At 51.3% G+C, this 21,229-nt stretch overlaps 8 protein-coding genes across 8 annotated transcripts; 3 read left to right on the top strand and 5 right to left on the bottom strand.

Annotated features, from left to right (window-relative positions):
- Positions 1-450: 450 nt before the first annotated feature.
- Positions 451-2,452, bottom strand: F9C07_10217 (putative glutamyl-tRNA amidotransferase subunit A; the record flags this gene model as incomplete). Its single annotated transcript, XM_041292463.1, has 6 exons — positions 451-812; positions 868-1,051; positions 1,135-1,562; positions 1,627-1,768; positions 1,833-2,102; positions 2,171-2,452. The coding sequence occupies 6 exons, from the start codon at positions 2,450-2,452 to the stop codon at positions 451-453; spliced, it is 1,668 nt and encodes a 555-aa protein (XP_041146920.1).
- Positions 2,453-3,161: 709 nt separating this feature from the next.
- On the top strand, positions 3,162-4,424 carry F9C07_10218 (uncharacterized protein; the record flags this gene model as incomplete). Its single annotated transcript, XM_071507365.1, has 4 exons — positions 3,162-3,335; positions 3,385-3,421; positions 3,444-3,918; positions 3,986-4,424. The coding sequence occupies 4 exons, from the start codon at positions 3,162-3,164 to the stop codon at positions 4,422-4,424; spliced, it is 1,125 nt and encodes a 374-aa protein (XP_071366741.1).
- Positions 4,425-5,313: 889 nt separating this feature from the next.
- Positions 5,314-6,852, top strand: F9C07_10219 (putative MFS monocarboxylate transporter; the record flags this gene model as incomplete). Its single annotated transcript, XM_041292474.1, has 3 exons — positions 5,314-5,576; positions 5,646-5,883; positions 5,941-6,852. 3 exons carry the CDS (start codon positions 5,314-5,316, stop codon positions 6,850-6,852), a joined length of 1,413 nt encoding a protein of 470 aa, XP_041146918.1.
- Positions 6,853-8,065: 1,213 nt separating this feature from the next.
- On the bottom strand, positions 8,066-9,647 carry F9C07_2203381 (uncharacterized protein; the record flags this gene model as incomplete). The annotated part of the gene is made up of 2 exons (XM_071509556.1): positions 8,066-8,144; positions 8,203-9,647. The coding sequence occupies 2 exons, from the start codon at positions 9,645-9,647 to the stop codon at positions 8,066-8,068; spliced, it is 1,524 nt and encodes a 507-aa protein (XP_071366740.1).
- A 610-nt stretch (positions 9,648-10,257) lies between these two features.
- F9C07_10221 (putative ATP-binding cassette transporter) lies at positions 10,258-14,993 on the bottom strand (the record flags this gene model as incomplete). Its single annotated transcript, XM_071507367.1, has 10 exons — positions 10,258-10,401; positions 10,462-11,400; positions 11,451-12,161; positions 12,239-12,294; positions 12,358-12,623; positions 12,693-12,958; positions 13,031-14,087; positions 14,149-14,395; positions 14,464-14,764; positions 14,823-14,993. 10 exons carry the CDS (start codon positions 14,991-14,993, stop codon positions 10,258-10,260), a joined length of 4,158 nt encoding a protein of 1,385 aa, XP_071366739.1.
- Positions 14,994-15,332: 339 nt separating this feature from the next.
- F9C07_10222 (oxidoreductase) lies at positions 15,333-16,361 on the top strand (the record flags this gene model as incomplete). The annotated part of the gene is made up of 3 exons (XM_041292473.1): positions 15,333-15,494; positions 15,557-16,124; positions 16,204-16,361. 3 exons carry the CDS (start codon positions 15,333-15,335, stop codon positions 16,359-16,361), a joined length of 888 nt encoding a protein of 295 aa, XP_041146915.1.
- A 192-nt stretch (positions 16,362-16,553) lies between these two features.
- Positions 16,554-18,713, bottom strand: F9C07_2069198 (uncharacterized protein; the record flags this gene model as incomplete). Its single annotated transcript, XM_071508746.1, has 1 exon — positions 16,554-18,713. One exon carries the CDS (start codon positions 18,711-18,713, stop codon positions 16,554-16,556), a length of 2,160 nt encoding a protein of 719 aa, XP_071366738.1.
- A 1,017-nt stretch (positions 18,714-19,730) lies between these two features.
- On the bottom strand, positions 19,731-20,697 carry F9C07_10224 (uncharacterized protein; the record flags this gene model as incomplete). The annotated part of the gene is made up of 3 exons (XM_041292461.2): positions 19,731-20,054; positions 20,114-20,567; positions 20,645-20,697. The coding sequence occupies 3 exons, from the start codon at positions 20,695-20,697 to the stop codon at positions 19,731-19,733; spliced, it is 831 nt and encodes a 276-aa protein (XP_041146914.2).
- Positions 20,698-21,229: the final 532 nt, after the last annotated feature.

Genomic DNA, 21,229 nt, shown 5'->3' with positions numbered 1-21,229 from the left:
GCGCGGGAGAGAAAGTCCATGATATTTAATGAAATTGTCATTATGCTTTTATTTTGTTTTACCATTTTGTGTTTCCCCGTATTTTGACTGTACCAAAGAGGAAGAAGTTTGCGACGTGTCGAATGTGATATAGGCCCTCTTCGTGTTCTCCTATAAAGATCGGCAACGAACCTTACTTGGACGGTTACTAGTTTTGCTCTCAGTCAAGAGCCATTGGTGCTAAACAACAGATAGATCCGAAAGGGATGCCATTTTAGGAAGCCCATGTAGTTTCCGAGACATGGAATAGGGTTTTATCCTTCAATAACTTAGTCCGCATCGAGTACAGGATCTCCGATGACGTGAGTTGCGAAACCAGAGCTGGTGATCATCCAAATCCACGCCTGCTTCATGCGTGGCATGCTTTGATCGATCTGGTGCCAATCACATCGGTGGAACACATGGCCCAAATCATGCTAAGCAGTCCACGAAAGGTAATCCAATTTTCTCCTTAATGACCTCCAGGGCCTGGACAACTTTCTCGTCCTCAAATCTCTTCGCTACCAGCTGCAAACAGACCGGCGCTTCCTGTTGCTTTTGCGCATCGTAATGATTATGACACCAACTATCGAATTCGTTTCGGGGCGTGTATGTCGGGTCCTTCGCATCCCTTGTAGGGTCGACCTTGGTGACAGGGAAAACAATTGCTGGGTAGTCCAACAGATTCCAGATTGATGTGTATCCCCAATAACGGGAGGTGTCAAGCAGTGGCGCGGGTGTTGGGTACGCCGGGCAGAGGATCACATCCATCTTCGGAGCGAGGGTGTTCCATTCTAGAGAGGTCAGCACGAGAATATCCACGGCTAATCGTTCGGAGACCCTCCTTACCTTGGAGGTAAGAGTATCGGAACATTTCGCGCTTAAGGGTCCACTCCCAGACTTCATGCAGACTGAGCTCTTCAACTCCAGGGGTGTCTCGGAGTGTCCATGCTAAGAGTGGCAAGTAGGGTTCTCCTGAGAGGGCGAGGTTTTCAGCGAATGCCTTGCCGCCATCAGGAGCGTATAGCCTCGTCTTCAGTGCTACGTTAGTTCAGCCGTACCCACTTTGCGTTGCAGACCATCCCAGCAATGTTTGGTTTACGTGAGCAAACTTACAAGAATCTCTAATGCTTCTTTCTGTTTGTAAGGCTTCCACTCGATGACCTCCACATCGGAAGGAAAGGCTTTCAACCGGTCCATCATTTCTTGCAAGGCCCTTGCTACTGGTGGTGCAGGCTTCACGACACCATCATCCCATAACACTCCCACGGTAAGCTTTTTCTTTCCATCTCGGTAGATGTGAGATTCGTTATCGCGCCATGGAATTTGGTGCAATGAGGGGTCAGTGGTCCAAGGTTTGGCGGCCAGTATTGTCTTCATAAAAAGTTTAATTCCTCCTAGGGTGGGTGAGAGTGGCCCCAAGGTGCCTAGGATTGTTTCACAGCCGATCACATATGCGGCGCATCCAATCAATGGAACCCGGCCATTGGTTGGCTTGAGGCCATACAGCCCGCAGTTCGAGGCAGGAGATCGGATGCTGCCACCTGCGCAATGACTTAGCTCTCCGCATGAGTGGTTAATATCCACGTGGTATAATTTGCGACATACCGATATCTGATCCAATTCCGAGGGGGCTGCCATAAAGCGCTTGCAACGCGGACTCACCCCCTGATGAACCGCCCGCAGACAGGGCCGTATTATGGGGATTCACGGTATTTCCTGTGATGTTACTGCAGGTTTCGAGTGCCATCTATGGTTTCATCGCCGTCAGCCAAAGTGTGGATCAGTTCCTTTCTAGGCATTCAACATCATACCAAACCCTGCGGCTCCGTCGTTCTTGCATACACTACGGCACCCGCGTCGACGAGAATCTTGACGATTTTCGCATCGTCCGTGTTTTTTCGGCCAACCCAGCCGACAAATCCGGCTGTGTTGTCTCGTCCGGCAATTCCTACGTGTGCTTTGACACTGATAGGTAAGCCGTGCAACGGCCCTGCTGGTGTTCCATGTTCGAGCAAGTAATTGTCCAATCGTTCTGCCTGGGCAAGAGCGCGCTCGGGGAGGAGTTCATAGATACAATTGGTCTATATATGGCAGAAGACATTAGCAAAGACTGCGTGTAGTTCACAGGAAAGCCTGACTCCTTGCTCACCAGTTTTTGGGCAATTGCTGCACGTCGCAGGAATGCCCTTGCGACCGCGGTCGCGGTCAGTTCCCCCGCAGCTAGACAGACTACCAAGTCCTCAGCAGATGTTTCCGTGATGGATACCTCCGAAGAGGAGAGGAGCTGGCGAGGAATATCGACCACCCGGTTGGGTAGTGCTGTAGGCAACGAAGGTATAGGGGGGTCGATGCGTGCGATAGAATCGTCGCGAGTTTTCTGCACCCCCTGAGCAATTTCTTGCCAGGACGGCTTCTCCTTGGGGGTTTCCATTTTCGCAACGGAACCTGGCGCTGATCGCTTTGTCGGGGCTGCTTAAGCTATCGGTGTCTGCACATAAGCTAACACATGAAGCGATACTCAAGGCAGGATCTCAACCCTGGTCTAATAGAGCAGAACCACAAGTGCGGTATCGTGTATTTATAGGTACTGAATTTATAACTCATGTTACATTGCCCGCTCGTCGACATTCCGCAGTGGGACAGCTTTACTTAACTACTAACGTTAGGCCAGTATTTCTCAAACGTGCTCAGTGGGTATTTGTTTGAGATGGCTAATCGAACAGAGATCTCCAATGCCATCAAAAATCCCTACGCTAGTTTACCGTCTTGGCACAGGATCACGATCCATGTCCAATTCATGTAGACACTCTGTCTAGTCGAACGCGAAGCGGCCGGAAGATCAGGGTCCACCGGATAGTTTCATAGTAGTGTTCCTTCGCTCGAATCAACGTGAAAGGTGTGGGTATTGAACTTCGGCCAGGAACATGCTAATGCATCACACTATTTAGGCAGGGCACAGAATGTAACGTTATTGTGCACTGGCAGAAAATTTGTCTTGTACCGTGAAACTTTTGATAAGATCAGGCACAGCGTTCTCAGCATAAGCCAAAGCTATCTTTCTCTCCGCTGACGCTTTTTCGAGCCCAACCAAAGGATCTCCTTGAGCCTCGGACTGGAGGAAGGTCTTCGGTCGCTTCATCATGAAAATGCAAGCTGGCACTGCCTCAGTCCATGAGGACCGAGGTCTGTCGCTTTGGGTTGTTAACAGTATATTCATCGGACTAGCGACTCTAGCGGTCATCGCGAGATTCGTTGCAAGAAAGCTGAAGAACCTAGTCCTCGCCGCCGATGATTGGGCAATTCTTATTGCATTGGTAAAGACAAATCCAGACTTTGCTTTTGACATTGACTGACGCCAGTAAGTTGCTTGACTGGGTACTGTATGGCCTGTTTATTGCATGTAAGGATTCGTCTCCTGTCAGCCATTGGGGGTTGTACTCACAATTTTGTTTATCATCCAGGCAGAGGATATGGGCTCGGAAGGCACAGAGAGGTGGTCCCAGAGGCTGATATTGCTGTGTTTCTTCAGCTACTGTACTACTTCCAGATCTTCTATATTCTCGCACCGCCGACCGTGAAGCTGTCGCTTTTGCTGCTGTATCGTCGCATCTTCCTATCCTCCCGGTTCCTCAAGATTGTGTACACCATCGGTGCAATTGTTAGTATATGGGCTATCATCATGACCTTCCTAGCCATCTTCAACTGCAAACCAATCAGTGCGTTCTGGACCGGCCAGGGAGAATGCATCCCATTTAAGCAGTTCGCCATCGGATATGCCATCGTGAACATCATCACCGACCTAGCAGTATGGCTCATGCCAATCCCGAACATGTGGAAGCTGCAGCTTCCGACCGCCCAGAAGGTGGCTCTAACACTCATCTTTGTCCTTGGCCTTATGTATGGACCCCTCGGCCCCCTAGGTGGCTGATCAAGACCAAATGTGGCTGACAATTACGTTCCTTAGTGACTGTGGAGCGGCTCTCGTGCGACTCCTGTCGTCCATGCTCGTCCTTGGAAATTGGGATGTGACATTCGACTATGCGCGCGGGTTCATGTGGTCCATTATCGAAGTTTCCCTCGCTATTGTATGTACCTGCCTGCCGACGATGCGCGTGATTTTGAAGATCATCTTCAGTCGAAGTTTCGCTCGAGCACTAGGATTCTCGAGTTTGACTCCTAGGCGGCAGAGCTCGAGTAAAAGAGGTTGGCGTCGGGCATCCCAATACAATGAGATTCAGGGGCCGTGGACGGTGCGGCCCGGTGCCGAGAATCAGCCCCATAGCGATGTTACCACAGGTGTTGAACGAGGTGATGGCGCCACCACGGTACGAGGGATTCGCGTTTTGGAGGAGGTCAAGGTTGAGCTTCAGCATATCAAAGCACCCCCAGATGCAGCGCCATGATTGCGGCCACGATGGCGGACAAGGCTTTGCGTGTTAATCGGCGTGTGAGTCAAGTTGCGACCGTACCTAACATTGACAATCGAACTGATGTGAAACAGGACGAATGGGATACACGTAGACCACGTTGTATGCCACATAGAGTTGCTAAGAGAAGCACAACGAATACCGCAGTCAACATGGTCGATGCCCTCTAGACGAACGTATGGTGCTTATTCCCGAAATCCCCTTACAGCCTTTAAACAGTAATAATCAGGAGTAGCTGACTTCTTCGTGCCGTCTAGAGTCGATTGGTACCTCGTCTTCAAGTTCGCTCTATGCCCTCTGGCATTCTAAATCAGCCCAGGCGATGCCAAGACAAACTTCAGTCAAACTCGGAATCGCTTCACTGCCCCGAGAGAATGTGATTTTCTGGCCGGAAGTGTCGCCGCTCCTTTTCCCAACGATTTCCCCAACGATTTGGAAATCATGCTGCAAGAATACAAAGGAAGCACCTCGTGTCATCGTATGGCGTCATGAGCGGAGTTGGTCACATCAGAGCTCGCTATTCCTGTTTGTTTGGTTGTTTAATGTGTTGCTTGGCGGTGGACACACGACACGTCCTGGGTGTTCTGGACGAGGCGAAAGAGATGTGATCCCCTTGTCGCAGAGATGGATAATCGTTATCCCACTGGTGTTGAGCAACAGAAAGACGAAAAGGAGGGGAGTCACCTGGGCCCACGTGAACGCACAAGAGTCTCGGATAAAGCGTGCCGAAGGATGAGAACCGGGGAGAGAATTCGGTAAATGCTCCATAAACACAAACGACAAGCAGACCCCACGGGGTAATAATGACAGTCGGGCACCTCCGCTGCGGGGACACGGAATCATTACCGCCATTAAATAAATATGAATGTCCGACACTTTTTCTTTGGCTCTTATCGGAAATTTTCCAAGCATGTCAGAGATGGGAATGCAAGAGAAATTCTCCGGGCAACCCTCCCGAAACGATGATCACGCTCAGCATGCCGATGAACCGCAGGCACAGCCCGAACATCCGGGAACCGGAGATACATGCGCCCGGCAAGGTGCAGAACAGGAAAAGCCACCTCCCAACGGCGGTCTGCAATCGTGGCTCAATGTGGCGGCGGCCTTCTGTGTCTTTGTGAATACCTGGTATGTTCCAGCCAATTACTGTATATCGCACACAGTGGTAGAGGCATGCTGCTAACCGACTCATCAAAGGGGTTTAATTACGACATTTGGCGCGTTCCAGGAGTATTACCGAACTGTACTGCTGCGCAATGAATCCTCCTCGGCTATCTCATGGATCGGTAGCATTCAGGCCACTCTGATCCCCATGGTTGGAATGGTCACTGGACCACTGGTCGATGCGGGCTATCTGCGCATACTAATCTTGTCTGGTAGTTTCCTCATCGTATTTGGCATGATGATGACAAGTCTAGCAACGGAGTACTACCAAGTGAGACCCTATTCTTACACCCATACCGATCGCAGAGAGCCTAATCTTAGTTCCCAGGTCCTATTGGCACAAGCCTTTTGCACGGGATTAGGCGGAGGAATCTCGTACATCCCCGCAATGGTAGTGTTATCTTCCTCCTTTACCACAAAACGAGCAGTGGCGATCGGCTGTGCATCCATCGGCTCCAGCGTTGGCAGCGTGATCTTCCCAATTATGTTCCGTCGCCTACAACCCGCGATCGGATTTCCTTGGGCCGTCCGCTGCATAGCGTTCATCAACCTACTCATGTCCATCATAGCGTGCTCGATCTTGTGTCGCCATCCGGGCAAGAAAACACAAGCTCGAAGTTTAGTTGAATGGAAGGCTCTGAAACACCCAACATTCATGCTCCTATCGGTATCGCTCACTTGCGTGATGCTCGCCTACTATGTTCCGATTTTCTATGTTGCCACCTACGCACGGGTGAAATTGAACACGGAAACGAACCTGTCCTTCTACCTAGTGTCCATCATCAATGGAGCCTCGGCATTCGGACGAACCGTCCCTTACCTCTTAGGATCTCGGATCAACACGATCTTTGTCTTGATTTCGTGCACCGCCGCATCGGCCGTCGCCATGTACACCTGGATTGCGACAAGCAATACGGCCGGATTCATTGTCTGGGCCTGTTACTGGGGTTTCCTCAGTGGCGTTCTGGTCACCGCACCTACCTCAATCGTCGCGCACCCCGTTTTTACCCCAGACAAGAACTACCTTGGCACTCGGATGGGCATGATGTGGGGAATCAGTTCCTTTGGCGCGTTGGCCGGGGCACCCATTGCGGGCGCATTGGTCGACCTCGAACATAAGAACTTTGTTCGGGCCCAGGTGTTTTCTGGGAGTTTGATGGTAGGGGCTGTTCTTTTACAAGTGTGGCCGACTATTGCTGCACTTCGGTATGACCGTAATAAAGATCGGGAAGCCAAGTAGTGAGATAGAAATGGCTCAGAATAAAAGACACTACCGATAGTCTATGAAATGTAAATATTAATTTCATGAATACTCAACCCGTGTTCTGCTTTTCCGAGCCCGTCTTACCTTTTCAGTATTCTGAAACTGATTCCCGTGTTGTAAAAGAACGAGTTAGACGAAGGGCACTTCAGTTGATACGCACACAATTGAACGCCCTGTATGGTGTGTAGTACTGGCGCGGGTAGATTTCTATATGGTGCTCCTCCTTGATGCCTAGAGAATTGGTTCTCCTCTCAGAAAAATATGTTGACCAAATGGTAATCTATATATTAACTGATGTCCTCAATTTTACTATTATTGAAAAGACCTTCACTTCATCAAACCTACCAAACGCAATCTGCCCGTCAATGCCTCACCTCCGCTGGACCATCGAACCCCTCACCCTAAATATATAGTAGAGCACAGTCGCCACAATAATGTTAAACACAATATATACCCAAATAATCTCCCAATTCCGCCATCTCTCATCCCAGTTAATGTTATACTGAGAGACAAACTGATCCGCCGTGGTGAGTCCACAGAACTGACAACCGGAGAGAGCATCCGGATTCAAAAGCCTTCCTGGGCTTTATTGAAAGTGCGGACCAAGATATTGCTGACACGTTTGGTTTGGCGGAAGATCAAAGATGGACAGTTCAGACTCAGAACACTCGACTGGGCGGTCATGGACGATTGTACAATTATATCATATTAATATACCGATTTATCTTCCTTCAATTTTGATTTTATAAGTCAATCTACCACTACGCCGTGATTTGCCCTCAGATCTCGCGCTTTATAGCGGCTGCCAGACGGTTTGATCGCCGCCTCTTTGGCTGCCTCGAGTCGCTTCCTGGGTCATTAGCCAGGGCTGTTTCATGCAATGTGCTGTACTCATCCGGCTCGACCTTAGTGCTTTGTTGATATGTTTCACCCCTGCCCACCTCGCATCTGGGCAAAGGAGAGCGGATCATCCTCTTCTTTCCTTGTGGAACTGGGTTGGCTTCCTCTGTCTGTCGGGCCAAACGCGTACTACGTCTTGGGTGAGGCAAATCAAAGGAAGCCTTGCTTGTGTTTTGGGTCCGGACAGGTGTCGGTGGTGAGCTGGTGGGGGTCGGCTCTCTTGTGTTACTAGAAGTGACCACGAGCACCTCCTCCCTGCACTCGGTGATTGAAGGTGCCGTGAGTCCAGTTAGTATAGGGACAGCTCCAACGAGGCCTGCGTCAGTCTCAGCCAGGCCAGTGGTGGTGCTTGCCGGGCCATTTGTAGACTGATCACTGCAGGAAGTTTCCGAGGGCCCCGTTGATCGAGCCCCCTTTGTTTGTGACTTTGAGCTTGCGGCCCGACGTACGCTGCGAGCATCTCTGGACGCTCCCTCCAAGCTGCTTAATGGGCGTTCCTCCGACGGGATCTCTCCTAAATCCCGCTCTGATTCCGAAGATGCTGAGTCGTGCTCCGCGCTGTCGGAGCAAGAGCGCGACGTGACAGAGCTTGAAGCACCATCCTCGGAGTTCTCAAGGCCCTGCATATAAATCGGGATCCGGTAATAGCGCTGGCGATACGTCGTCCCGTCCTGAACCTTCTTTATCTGTTCCGCGTAATAGCTACAGTTTTTCGACGCAGCCGCGTGCGGCCCACCGCAGTTGGCGCACTTGTGAACACGGTCTCCAGCTTCCGTACGCCGAGGGCAGTCACGGGTATCGTGACGCTCAGCGCAGAAGCAGCAAGTCGATTCATTTAGACAGATGCTGCTAAGATGGCCAAACTGTTGACAACTGAAGCAGCGACGGATGCAGGGGGGCCGGACGTAGAGGATCGTCTTCAACAATTTTGACTCCCAGATGGTTCCGTGACGGATCGCGCAGTTGGCCGCCTCAGGATGCGTGAATTCCACCACCATCGCGGACGACTCCGTTCCCGGAGCCGGGCTACTGAGCCAGCGAACATGCAGCACGTCCACGTCTCCTCCCCAGGTGAAGATGTTGGCGGCCAGCAGGTCATTGATCACTCGCTGTCTCGCGGCCGGGGTGGACAGGCCCCCAACCCATTTTAAGGGCATGTCGTGGACCACCACACCCCAGAGAGGGAGGTCAATCACTGAATCGCTCTCGAAGATCTTTACCCAGCGACGGTGCGTCCGCGCGATATCTGCCTCCTGGGCGCTGCGAAGCGTGAGGCTCAGATCACCTGACCGTAGGTGTTTCGCTGCTACAAATTGTATAGAGGCCAGGGTAGCCCCACCGTCGCGGCGTGCAGTGCTTTTGCGGGCCTTTTCGGCCTGACTTGTGATATCTGCTGGTGTAAGACACCTGTATTGGCTTGCCACGTAGGGATCCCACATTTTGACGGCAATCTCGCGATCTTGGGCAAGGTTCGATGGGGTTGCAGGGGGCGAGCTCCCAGAGCTATAGGAAGACTGGTAGTAGGCCGGGGGAGGCGCCGTTTTACACGCCTGCACATACCTTTCTAAGCGGGGGGGCTCAGTCTCGGTAGTGAGTGCGTAGTCGTCGCATTTGATATCGCCGGTGATGTCGTGAAGCTCCTGCTTGGCACCCATCCAATCGAGGAGATCCTGGGTTAAATCGCGCCATCTTTCGATAACCTTGACTGCTTCATCCGGTAGACTACCTTGGTTGTCTTGAGCATACTGCAAGATATCGTTGGAATCCTGATGGTGGTCCCGGATGCGCTGTTGGAGGTTTCGCGTCACGTTCCCAGGGGCGTTCAGATCGGCCATCCTCAGCGTCGGCCATTCGACTCGCGACGCTTCCATGGTTTGACCGTCTGAGCCGGTGGAAAGTGGTATCAGAAAGTAGCCCTAGCACTCGTGCTCAGGAGAAATAGTCAGAGAAGAATACTGGCAATTTCTACAGACGATCCCCCTTTGGTTCCACCGTGTCAACAAAAGAATAGGGTTTTCGCGGAAGAAGTGGTTTTCTTTGTCTCGTGGAATATATCTTGAACCGATATTCCATATATTAATTTTCGAAAACTGCAGCGTATCAGCTGCCTCAAAAGCAGTTTTCCTTTCATTCATTCATTCTTTCTTTCTTTCGTTCTTCTTTCTCATTAGTCCAACCTAGACGACTTCCAACGTTATCGTTTTATGTGCTGACTTCCTTCTCTCACACGCGGACCATGAGATCATGAGTATATGTGATGCTGAATATAATAACTTAATCAAAGGTATATGGTCTATTATTCATATTGGGTCCAAGGCCAAGAAGCCTACCTGTATTTATTCATCTCTCCCTCCTTTTTTCAGTCTCACTGTACATATACATCTGTCCCGCTTTCTCTCTCCTTATCCCTCTCGCACCCAAACGCGCTTAATTAGACGACGTGGCAGTCGAATTGACACCACTCGAAGGACGTGCCCACAATCAATTCGACCGACGTTTCCGCCATTTAAAGATAAAGATGAGGTAGGTCGCCAGCACCGCCATGGTGTAGTTGAACAGAATGAATCCAATGAAGATGCCGACGTTGTTGCCACGTTGTGAATAGCTCATGTCATATTGTTTGACCTATTTGGTTAAAAGAAAAACTAGTTAGCCTGGTTCACATAAAGGAAAAGAAATACTGACATATTCATCTCCATCCGCATAGGCACAGTACTCGCACAGCCCCGTTGCGTTGGGATCCACCAGATAACCCGTGGAGTTAGCCAGACCGAAGAATTCAGCCGTGTAGGAGGCACATGTCTCCCCGGCGGGCGTCTGGAAGGTGGTGAGTTCAGAGTCGCGGCAGGTGATTTGGAGCGCATGCATGGCGTTGGTCCCAATCCCCTCGATGAAGTAGAACAAGGGAGAGATATTGTAGAACCATCGCCATCCGCGGGGAGTTAGCGGCGGGGGCGAGAGGGGACCGTTGAAGGTGTTAACAACCAGCCAAATGAACCCCGTCGCCACTTGTGCGGCAAGCACGGTGGGGAACAGGGAGGCAGTTAGCTGAGCGAGACTCGCCACGAACAGCGAGTAGAGCTCATACATGAGGAAGGCGTACCCAGCGCGGGTCGATATGGTGAGGTACCCGACCATGTAGTACCAGAGAAGCCAGTAAATCAGCCCGCCCAGGAGGGTGAACGGAATCTCCACAAGCAGCGCGCTGATGGTGAAGATGCTCCAGTGGTACACGCGGGACTCATTCTCCCGCGCCAGGAATTGGTCACGCAGGAGGATGAAACGAGGTTCGATCTGGAGACTCAGCACAGGGCCCGTGATCACACCGACGAAGATCGAAAACATCCGTCCGCGGGCGCCGGTTAGATCGTTGGACAGCTGAAGAAAAGTGAGCCCGTTCATCAGTCCCATCCAAATGTTGAGCTGGACCTTGCCCAACACGTAGTCCGAGTCGCGCCAGTAATTCGTGAAAGCGCGTTGCGTGACGACGCGGAGCTGGTTGAGGTAAGAGGCCGCATATGTCCGATCAGATTCTGACGATGAGGAATCTTTGATTTCCTGTACCTGGAGCATTTTCTGAAGCTGCTCTTGCGTGGAACCATACTCGGGCGACTGTCGCCAAGTCTGGTTCGTCCAGGAATTCAGATTCCAGTCAGTAAATGATACAACAACACCAGCGGGAGAAGAAAGGGGTGAGAACAGCATACCTGGAACCAGTCTTTGTCAGGCTCGGCGCTAACTGCCAAAAGGTAATCCGCCGGGTTTTCGGTCTCCTCGCAGCGCCGCGTATAGCGAGCGAAGTAATCCAGGATCTTTTGGCACCGAGAGCCCAACGGACCGAAGTAAACTGTCTTCCCACCGGGTACCAACAGAAGCAAATTGTCAAATTGTTCAATCATCTGGGCAGAGGGTTGATGAATCGTGCAGAGGATGGTCTGCCCGGCATCGGAGAGCCTGCGCATGAGTTGCACGATGGAGAGCGCAGAATTACCATCTAGGCCGGACGTGGGCTCGTCGAGAAACAGAACAATGTCCGGCTTCGCAGCTAGTTCGACTCCGATACTGACGCGCTTGCGCTGTTCGAGATTCAATCCTGCCCCTGGCACTCCAATGATGGCCTCGGCGATATCCTCCATCTCCAAGAGTTGAATTAGCATTTCCACGTGATCCATCTTCTCATCCCAGGAAACCGTTGCCGGACGACGGAGGCATGCGCTCAGCTGGAGTGCTTCTCGAACCGTGGATGATGCCAGGTGGATGTCGTTTTGGTGGACAAATCCAGTCCGCCGTCCCATCGATGCGGGAAGGGTCTGTCCGTTTAGGTAGAGCCCTCCGGATAAGCGCCCAATCTGAATTCGCTGGGCGAGAGTATCAAGGAGTGTAGTCTAAACAACCACCGGCTCAGTCAGCCTAGGGTTCTATGTGCAGAGAACCACCTGTCCAAGATCTTGCCACGACTTACCTTGCCAGCACCGGACATGCCCATTAATGCAGTCATTTTTCCAGGCTGAAGCCACCCTAAAAATAAAGAAGATGGTGAGACGTATTCATCCTCCCAACACTAACCCAGGAAGGCCTTACCTGAGACTTCGTGAAGCAAACGCTTGTCATCGCCAAGCTGAAGTGATAGTTCTTGCCATGCAAACACACTTTGGGTCGTCTCTAGACGGCCAATAGTTTTCACATCGTGGTTGGAGCTAGGTTTGGAGTCCTTTGTCTCGGCGACAATTGGTGGTTCTTCAATGTCTGCGGAACGCGAGGCCGATGCGCTCACCCAGGACGGTAGCCTCCGGTAAAAGATCGTTGACATGTGTTCAGCAGCATTACGGAATCGTTCCATTCCAATCCTGCATGTATGAATAAAGTCAGCGTCTATTAGGTTGACCTATACATTTGTCGAGAAGGAAGAAACGCACATCACCACAACCGAGAAGAAGACAAAGAAGCCGGCATTGATCCCGACATTTCGCCACAAGTGGGTGTTCTTGAATCCATACTCGGCCATCAAATACAGCCTACCGGAAAGACTCAATTCGCCAGCGACGGACCCAGACACTGCACAAGCCTGATAACTGGTCTCATTGTATGCTGATCCTCGGGGAACGATATCCCCAGAGCTGCACTGATAAGAGCTAGTTCCAATTTCATTGAGAGCGACAGACTCGAAGATATAGTACATCGGCTGGTTTAGAAGGTTAGACGGTTAGCACATTCTTCTCACAGAATCATTCTGTGCCTCTTGTTGCAGACTTACATCAAGGTAGCGGATCCAAAAAAGCCAGACCTTCATGCCTGGAGGAGTGATGTAAAAGCCCGTGTAGATAATAAACACATTTAGCAAAAGCCCGACAGGGAGAATGGCTCGAGTGATGGAGTTAGTAAAGACGGCAATGGCCCGAAACATAACGCTCAGTGCCATTAGGCCCATATAGAGGCAGACCAGCCATGTGAAGAAATGCCCCGCTGTGCGCTGGAAATTAATCATCCAGTAAATGGGTAGCGAGTACATAATGAAGATAAATTTCCAGGGTATGTCCGCGAGGATCTGACCGAGCGCGTAGGCCCCGGGCCGGTAGAACCGCAAGGACTTCTGCTTGAGCAAGATTGGGCGCTGGACAAACGTATTTCCAAATTCAGCGGAAGCCTGTAGACCCATAATCAGGACACAGAAGAAGAGGGCCGAGCCGCGCGTGTAGAGCCCTTGCGTCACGTCTCTTTGATTGCGGAATAGGGTCCCTAAAAGCAGAGCTTGAACAATAGTCCCGGCTGCCTCAGCGATCCAGGCAGCCCGGTCGGTCAGAAAAATCTGATAATGGCGGACTGTACACTCATACACCTGACGGTAAAGCGGCAGAGCGTACCCCGAAGCTTTTGGTTTGCCGACTGTTTTCGATTGCGGCGGCGTTGCGGCGTCGCTCACGGTCTGCTGGTAGAGGCTGCTCTCCCTGAACCGGGTCTCAAAGTCAGCCGGATGAATTGGCACCGGCCGGTCAAGGGCCTCTCGAGGCGTCCGACCTTCTGGGGTTCCGGACATCGATGCGAGAAAGTCTGATACCGAAATCTTCGGAGAGCAGTAGAATCCAAGGGACTCGAAGTAAGCTTTGGCTGAAGTCGCCGGGCCGTAATATGCGACATGGCCGTCATTCAAGACCAAAACTTTGTCGAACATTGCGACTGCTAAATCGCTAGCTTGATAGAGAGACATCGCGGTCATACATTGACTACGCGTGGTGTATTTGCGCATAGTGGTTAAAAAGCGAATTGCGGTGGATGAGTCCAGACCTCGCGTAGGATTATCAAAGCAAAATAGACTGGGTGATGGTAAGGTTAGCAAATCCTTTTCCGCTCTCGCGGAGATTCAGGTTCATTCACCTTGCACGAGTGCACAATGCCTCAGCTAGAGACACCCGACGACGCTGACCGCCGCTCACTCCACGAATATGGTCGCTACCGATGCGGACATGGGCTGCTTGAGCAAGTCCCATGAGTTCAAGCACAGTCTGTAAATCCTGTTGGAGGTGTTGAGCGCGATCAGGATCGGAGGTCGAACGCCTGGTATTGAGAGCAAATTTAAGCGTGGTGCTGACAGATAATGTTGGAAAATGGATATCGTCCTCTCCTGTAGCATATCAATGAAACGTTTTAGCACTGTGCGAGCTTGCATGGAGGACGCAGGAGCTCTCTTACCCACGAAGGCTACTTGGTTGGCTCTGGCCTGCTTCGCGGTACCGGCATCCATCGAACCATACCAGACATCGCCTTCCATCGCCAAATACTCCTCCCTGATGTTCGCCAGGGCTTTCAGAACGGTGGTACATCCACTGCCGGGGCGGCCAACGACCATCAACATCTCCCCCTGCCTAATTGTACCAGTCAGCCGCTGGAGAATGGCTCGACATGGAGGAGGTTTCCTCGAGGACCAGGTCGCAAGATTGGCGAGCTTCGATAGTCGTTGCAACGTTTTGGGGACATCATGCATCCGTTGATGCTGGTCAAGTTAGTGGCCCACTACGTCATAAAAAATGGATGTATATAGGAAAACAAACCCCGGCTCCGGCTCCTATGACAGACAGATCCTTGAAGATGATATCTCCCAGACGCTCCGATACACTGGTGGTCTGGTTTTGAAGAAAATCGTCGACCAATCGATCGATCTCTGCGTCTTGGTGACTGTCTTCGCTGGCGTCGTACTCTTTAATTTCGCCTGAGGACTCCATGATCCAGAGATTCCCCTGCTGAGAATCTAGATTGCGACAATAAGTTTCTGTATATCTCGAGCTGTCGAGGGGACTTTTAAAAGAAGTGTCCAAGCATCATATCCCAGGTATTCATATCGGGTTACCAAATGGGGTAATGGTTACCCCTTGCGGTTAGAGTGGGTGAGGGCTGAGATGGGCTCCACCCCTGGAGTCGCGGATAACATCGAGGGGCAGAGATAAAGATAAATAAATAGCAGAAGCGACGCAGGAGAAAAGACAAATTTTCGTCCTCCCCAATATTTTTAAAGAGAAACATTGTACACAATTCGCCCAAGTCCTCCAATTCCGCCAATCGTCATGTCTGATTCCCAGATTGATCCTGATCAGTTCACCCGCGCAGGGTCTATCACTAAGGACTACTACCGCGATGTCTATCCCACCATTGATCCCACACAGTCAGAGTTATCCCAGACAGACAAAGTAACCATTGTCACCGGAGCAGGGAAGGGAATTGGACGAGTAAGAATCAATTCTGTTCCACTGCGGAAGGAAGCACGGCTGACGTTCACGATTCTCCACAGGCCATTGCACGAGCTCACGCACAGTCCGGGGTGAAGGGGCTGGTCCTCATTACCCAGTCCGCTCAATCGGCTGAAGAGACGAAAGCTATTGTGCAAGCCGAATTCCCCTCCGTGGAGGTGCTGGCCCTGCCCACAGATATCACCGACGAACAGGCAGTGGCACAGACTTTTGCGACCATCAAGGAGAAGTTCGGAACCACAGTACACACCCTGATCAACAATGCCGGCGTCTTCACCTCCGTGGCGCCAGTGGCCGAGTCCGACTCCACCAAGTGGTGGAAGGACTTTGAGGTCAACGTACGGGGAACATACCTGATGACGGCGGCATACTTGCGCTTGATTGCGGATGAGGCCGCGGATTTTCAACCCACCGTGGTGAACTTCATGAGCACGATCTCCCTGACGCCGCCGGGACTGAGCAGTTACTTTATCAGTAAGCTCGGTGTCGCCAAGTTTACTGAGTTTATTGCAGCGGAGAACCCCCGGGTGGCCGCCTACACCCTCTCTCCGGGCATCGTCCTCACTAGTATGACCCTGGATGGGTTTAAGCCATTTGCCAAGGATACCCGTAAGTTCAAAGACCATTTCTCTGCTTCATTGAGCGACCTGTAGTATCGTACAGATTATGTTCTAATGTTTCGATATAGCGGAGCTACCGAGTGCTGTGACCGTATACCTGGCAGCCAAACGTCCACAATACCTCAATGGGCGCCACCTCTCCGCCAATTGGGACTTCGCAGAGCTCGAATCTAGGCAATCTGAGTTTGCTTCGTCAGAGAAGTTGACGCTTGGTCAATTTATCTGAGCGGGTGACTTCTTTGTCCCGTTGTTCGAGAGTGGTTTTGCTTCCCTTTCATCGGTGAAGCTTATCTGCTAACCGAATTCCATGTATATGATATGATTGTGATATGCCATAGATTTTAGACTATGAGAATAAAGCTCTCAAGGCTGTACCAATTACACGCATGATGCTGGGAACAATTACCAAGAATGATAGTTATGATGTGAAAAGCTCGGTACCTAGAGAGATCTCAGGCACATCCATGAGCATATCGTTGATTTCGTGGCAGTACCCATACCAGATATTGGGGTTAACAATATCTGCACAGGACCACAAAGCATCATCCTCGGATGTGGACAAGGGGGGTTGCTGCTGCTGCCTCTTCTCGGGTTCGACAGGATCAAGGGTTTGCACGCCCCGAGAATCATTACGATCATGGGGGGCAGACGATTGTGAACTCAATAACTCCATGAGTGCACTGACTCGCCCAAGCAAATATCGTGTCAGGTGAGCAGCTCGTGATGCAATCGGGTTTACTGGTCCTGCTGCCTCGAAGATCTGGAGGGATCGCTCGACATGCTGCTGAGCACGAGGGAACCAGTAGCATAGGGGGTAGGCCAACATAAACCCTATGAGTGTGAGAACGGCATTCCACAGGTACTGATAGATCTCAGAAGAGCCATAAAGTACGTCGTGATAGAGCATCCGAAGACGGATGAGATCCGTGACGGTTAGCGCATGTTGTATTGCCGTGGTGGCATGCACATCGGCTTGTGGACTCCGTTGCGGAACCAAGCCGCGACTCGGAAACTGGATGAATGAATGGTGAACCCAAAGAACAATGTCATGATACTGAAGCTCAAGGAGGGTTCGCTGTAGGATGACTGCTGGGGCAAGGTGAAAGGACAGCCTGGCATCGTGATCGTGCTTCAGCCCATCCTCGGTAGCAGTCACCGCATCGGGTTGATAAGCTCCACAAGCAAGTGTCATATTGGGAAATAGCTTTGCATTCAGGATCCGATCTTTCCATTCATATAGGTGCTTGATTTCCCGCGACAAATGGTGCGCATAGCGCTCGATCATGTTGACCGAGTCGACAGTCCCTGAAACAGCGTGCAGGTGATTCTCCAGGGACTCGGCCACCTGTCTTGCCGCCACGGTCAGGGAAATCGACGCCGAGTAGTAAGTGAGGTCCGGGGCGGCCACTGAAGACTCGGGTGTAGGATGCGGCATAGTGATTGTCTTATCATTCAGGGAGACAGCCATCGGTTTTCCCAGCAGCCGGGAACAATGGAAATCGAGATGGACCAACTTCCACCAGATTCGCTGGCGTGTTTCCAACTCTTGTGGCGGTAGATGTGTTCTTGGGAGGCGCTGTAGGTCGAGAGACTGTGTGAGCCGCATGGCTACACCAAGGATATTATATGCCGCCTGAGGTTCTCCCGAGTTCAGTAGGAAGGCAGCCATGAGGAGATGCCGCTGCACATCTGCCAATGTTGGCTCTGCATAAAGGAGATAGGCATTGTTTGTAGCGAGCGCTTGTTGGAATAAGGTAACGAACAGTTTAGCTACCAGGGGGCTTTGAGACGGATTCTCCCCGTGGTCCGATGACACCATGCCCTTCTGAATGCTCAGCAAGCGGTTATGCAGTCCAGCATGATAGATCGATTGCAAACAGTAGGCCATTAGAGCCTGTCGCAAAGGCTCAGACTGTCCATCCGACCTGTTCGCTAAATCCTCCGAACTGACAATTGGCATCAGGAAATAATATCGAGTCCAGAAAATATCAAACAGGGTTGCCTGAAGTTCATTTAGGCTGTCCGGAGTCAGCTGCGAAAGAACTGGCTCTACTCTTCTCAGCAAGTCTCGTGACGAACACGGAATGTCTGCAGGGGCTGATTCAATGGGTTGATGAGGAGATGGTTGGGTCGACATCTGCGACACGACGGTGCAGAAGCTATTCACTCGGGATATAAAGCCCGCGAATGAGTCCAAGTGCTGTGAAAGAGGAGCGACGGCGGCATGATGTATGGATGGATTACGCGGTGAACTTAATCGGGGCCTCACTTGCTGGCTCACGACAGCCTGATTTGGGGTGGAGGGAGGTGCAGGCTGGGGGTGTGGGAAACTGGGTGGGGCTGACGGCTGCAATTCCCGATTTCCAGACGAGGAAGAGTGTGGATGTTGGTTCGGATGTAGATGTGAGTGTGAATGCTGCGAAGGCTTGTTGCATTCCACCTTGTTGGTAACACACTGGCCACAAGGTAATCTGCCATCGCAGCGGACCCGATGCTGACGGCAGAAGTCGCATGCCCGACGCACTTTTCTCCGCTTGGTCAGTGGTGCGGACCGTATAGAAACAAAATTGTAAAGCATCACGAGTGGGGGTATTAATGGCGGTAGTAGACCCAGATGGCGGGACGAAGGACAACTTCAATCCTGAAGTCAAGGTTCATATGGACATGGAGGTATGTAGTTGTACCGTGGAGTAAAGCCTAGAGGCGGAATACTTTGTACCAAGTGGGCTAAGCACCTGACCGAGGGTGGATTCCTGACCAATAGGAAAATGTGGAAGAGTCAGCCAATCGAATCAGCTGGAAGGATGGCGGACTGCGGCTGTCGGGCGCTTCCGCTTCCAGATCCTTTTAGTTTCCAGCCTCTAAAATAGTTTGATTAAAAACCCAGACCCAAACCCGCTAAGGGACGGGTCGGCTCTAACCCGTGAGTGGACCCGCGGGTTTTGGCGAGGCCTATCTAGTAACTAGTATTAACTACTAACCACCTCTTGTACTAGTCGAAGCTGCAGTGCAGACAAAATCCTCCCCCATTGGGTATAGATTCGGCCAAACTCAAATGGTTGCGTCTTCGCTTCTGCTTACACATGACTTACGTGAGATGCCTTACGGTTCATTCCGTTACCCCTTTTGACCTAGTTCATGGTTCTAGCCATTGAATATCAAATTGGATATCAAAGTATGTTTATGTAGATTTACCTATCTGCAGGAAGCAGCCCCTACGAATAATATTAATGTGGATTCGACTGTCCCCACTTCATCGGGACAGACTAAACTTCAAAAAATTTGTAGGTCAGGTTTTCACCCCCGATATACTCCGTACTCAATATCGATATATTGGAATTGGTGCATGCGACCATTCATCAACACAAGGATCGGTCGAATTCAGTATAGTATGGAATTGGAACATCGCCTTTAGAAAATCGACATACGGATGGAATGTCATTGGATAGCACCGCATACCGCTTAGCAGGTTACCAAGCCCTACTAGCCAACCAGCACACTACGTTCCATCGGTTATCAGAAGCATTGACTCGAACCATAACGAAATTGACATTTTGACATTCCTCATCTTATTAGTACTGCATTAGACCCCACGCTAGTCAAGTAACTTGTCGTGAGGTTTGACGAATCGATCTGTACCGCCTCCATCCCCCCACGCACGCGCGCAGTCCTCCAACTGCGCCCAACTTAGCGCCGAGGAAAACGAGCGCCCCACCAGCCGTCGTGTGAAGAAAGATGACTCCATCTTCTTCACGGCGTACTCCCAGTCCGTGGTATACTCCTTGAAGAACGGTCGGTAGCCGAGTAGACCCCCAATCCAACGCCCCACAATGATTCCGCCCCAGTACCCGATCTTCTTCCGCAGCCAGTCCGGTAACCAGGCTGGGGGCAGGAGATATGCATCCCCGGCGTCATATGTCTATTCACCCAGACTCGTTAGCGCTCTATTGGTTCGAGGAAGGAAGAGCAGTAACATACGCAGAGCAATTGGATGAAATCCATCTTGCCCTCGTGCACCAGGTAATCATGCCACAAGCCATACCAATTCTCGAAGAACACTCGATCGAGTTGATAGTCCATACCGGGATCGGAGGCACTGAGGATAATTACCATGTCTTCGGTGCTGTCGGGGGCGACGTAGAACCGGTGGATGCACCCGGCCCGGCCCTGCACCTCCCCGTCTTCGGGCGTCAGGATGCGAGTCTGGCCGTCGACTTCGAGGCACATGCGTCCTTGTTCAACGCGGAAATACTCGTTTTGGAAGGGGTGGAAGTGCACGGGAGGGCCCGAGGGGTGATTCAGCGCCTCATTGATCCGCTCATAGTCTGGGTCCCCTTCGTCGATGGGAGGCTTCAGGGCGTACCGTTGACGGAAGCAGAAGCATCGACCCGGCGGGGGTTCCAGGAATTCGGTAACAAGGGCACCTCCGAACCTGACAGGTGATAGGTTAATGCACGTCTCAAAAACCTACTGAAGAGGGTGGTGAGAGGAAGCAAAGCAATAACCCACTTGACAACGGGATTGCTCCCGGCAGAGACATGGTATGGGATCAGGGGAGGCATCGCGAGAACAGAAGGGCAAACTCAGATATCTGGGATCGCTCGCAAGGGTCTGGGTACCTTCTCTTTGTCATTGACTACACCCTTCCGACGAGACCGCTTAAATACTTTACGGTTCACCGAAGTAGAGGTAGCTCCGTCCTTTCATTCCGATCACTTGGAAGGATCAGGATGGCAGGATAAGATGCATTTGTCGATGGACTAGACATAGTCCGTCTCGTTAGTTAGCTGCTGGGCGGGAGACCTCAAGACTCACGGTCGATATTCCGGCAAATCTGATCCCTGGGCCTTGAACATTTGCCGAGAATAGAGGTCGTATGAAGTATCGAGACTTGGCGGCCGTTCAGCACCACTGTCTATATTTGCGGACTTCCATTAGCCTCATATTGGTGATGATGAGAGATAGAAGCACAGCCAATCGGACATCCAGGAAAGATTATACGCTAATACTTGACTGCATATACACCTATACCTATAATAGTAGTAGGTAGTTAGACCGACTCATTTGTTTCAGCTGCCTGCCAAAGTAATTAGG

This window comes from Aspergillus flavus, chromosome 4 (genome assembly GCF_009017415.1).
Source record: "Aspergillus flavus chromosome 4, complete sequence".
Taxonomy (NCBI): Eukaryota; Fungi; Ascomycota; class Eurotiomycetes; order Eurotiales; family Aspergillaceae; genus Aspergillus; species Aspergillus flavus.
The sequence above is the reverse complement of the archived record's forward strand: the minus strand, read 5'-3'. Positions and strand labels throughout refer to the sequence as shown.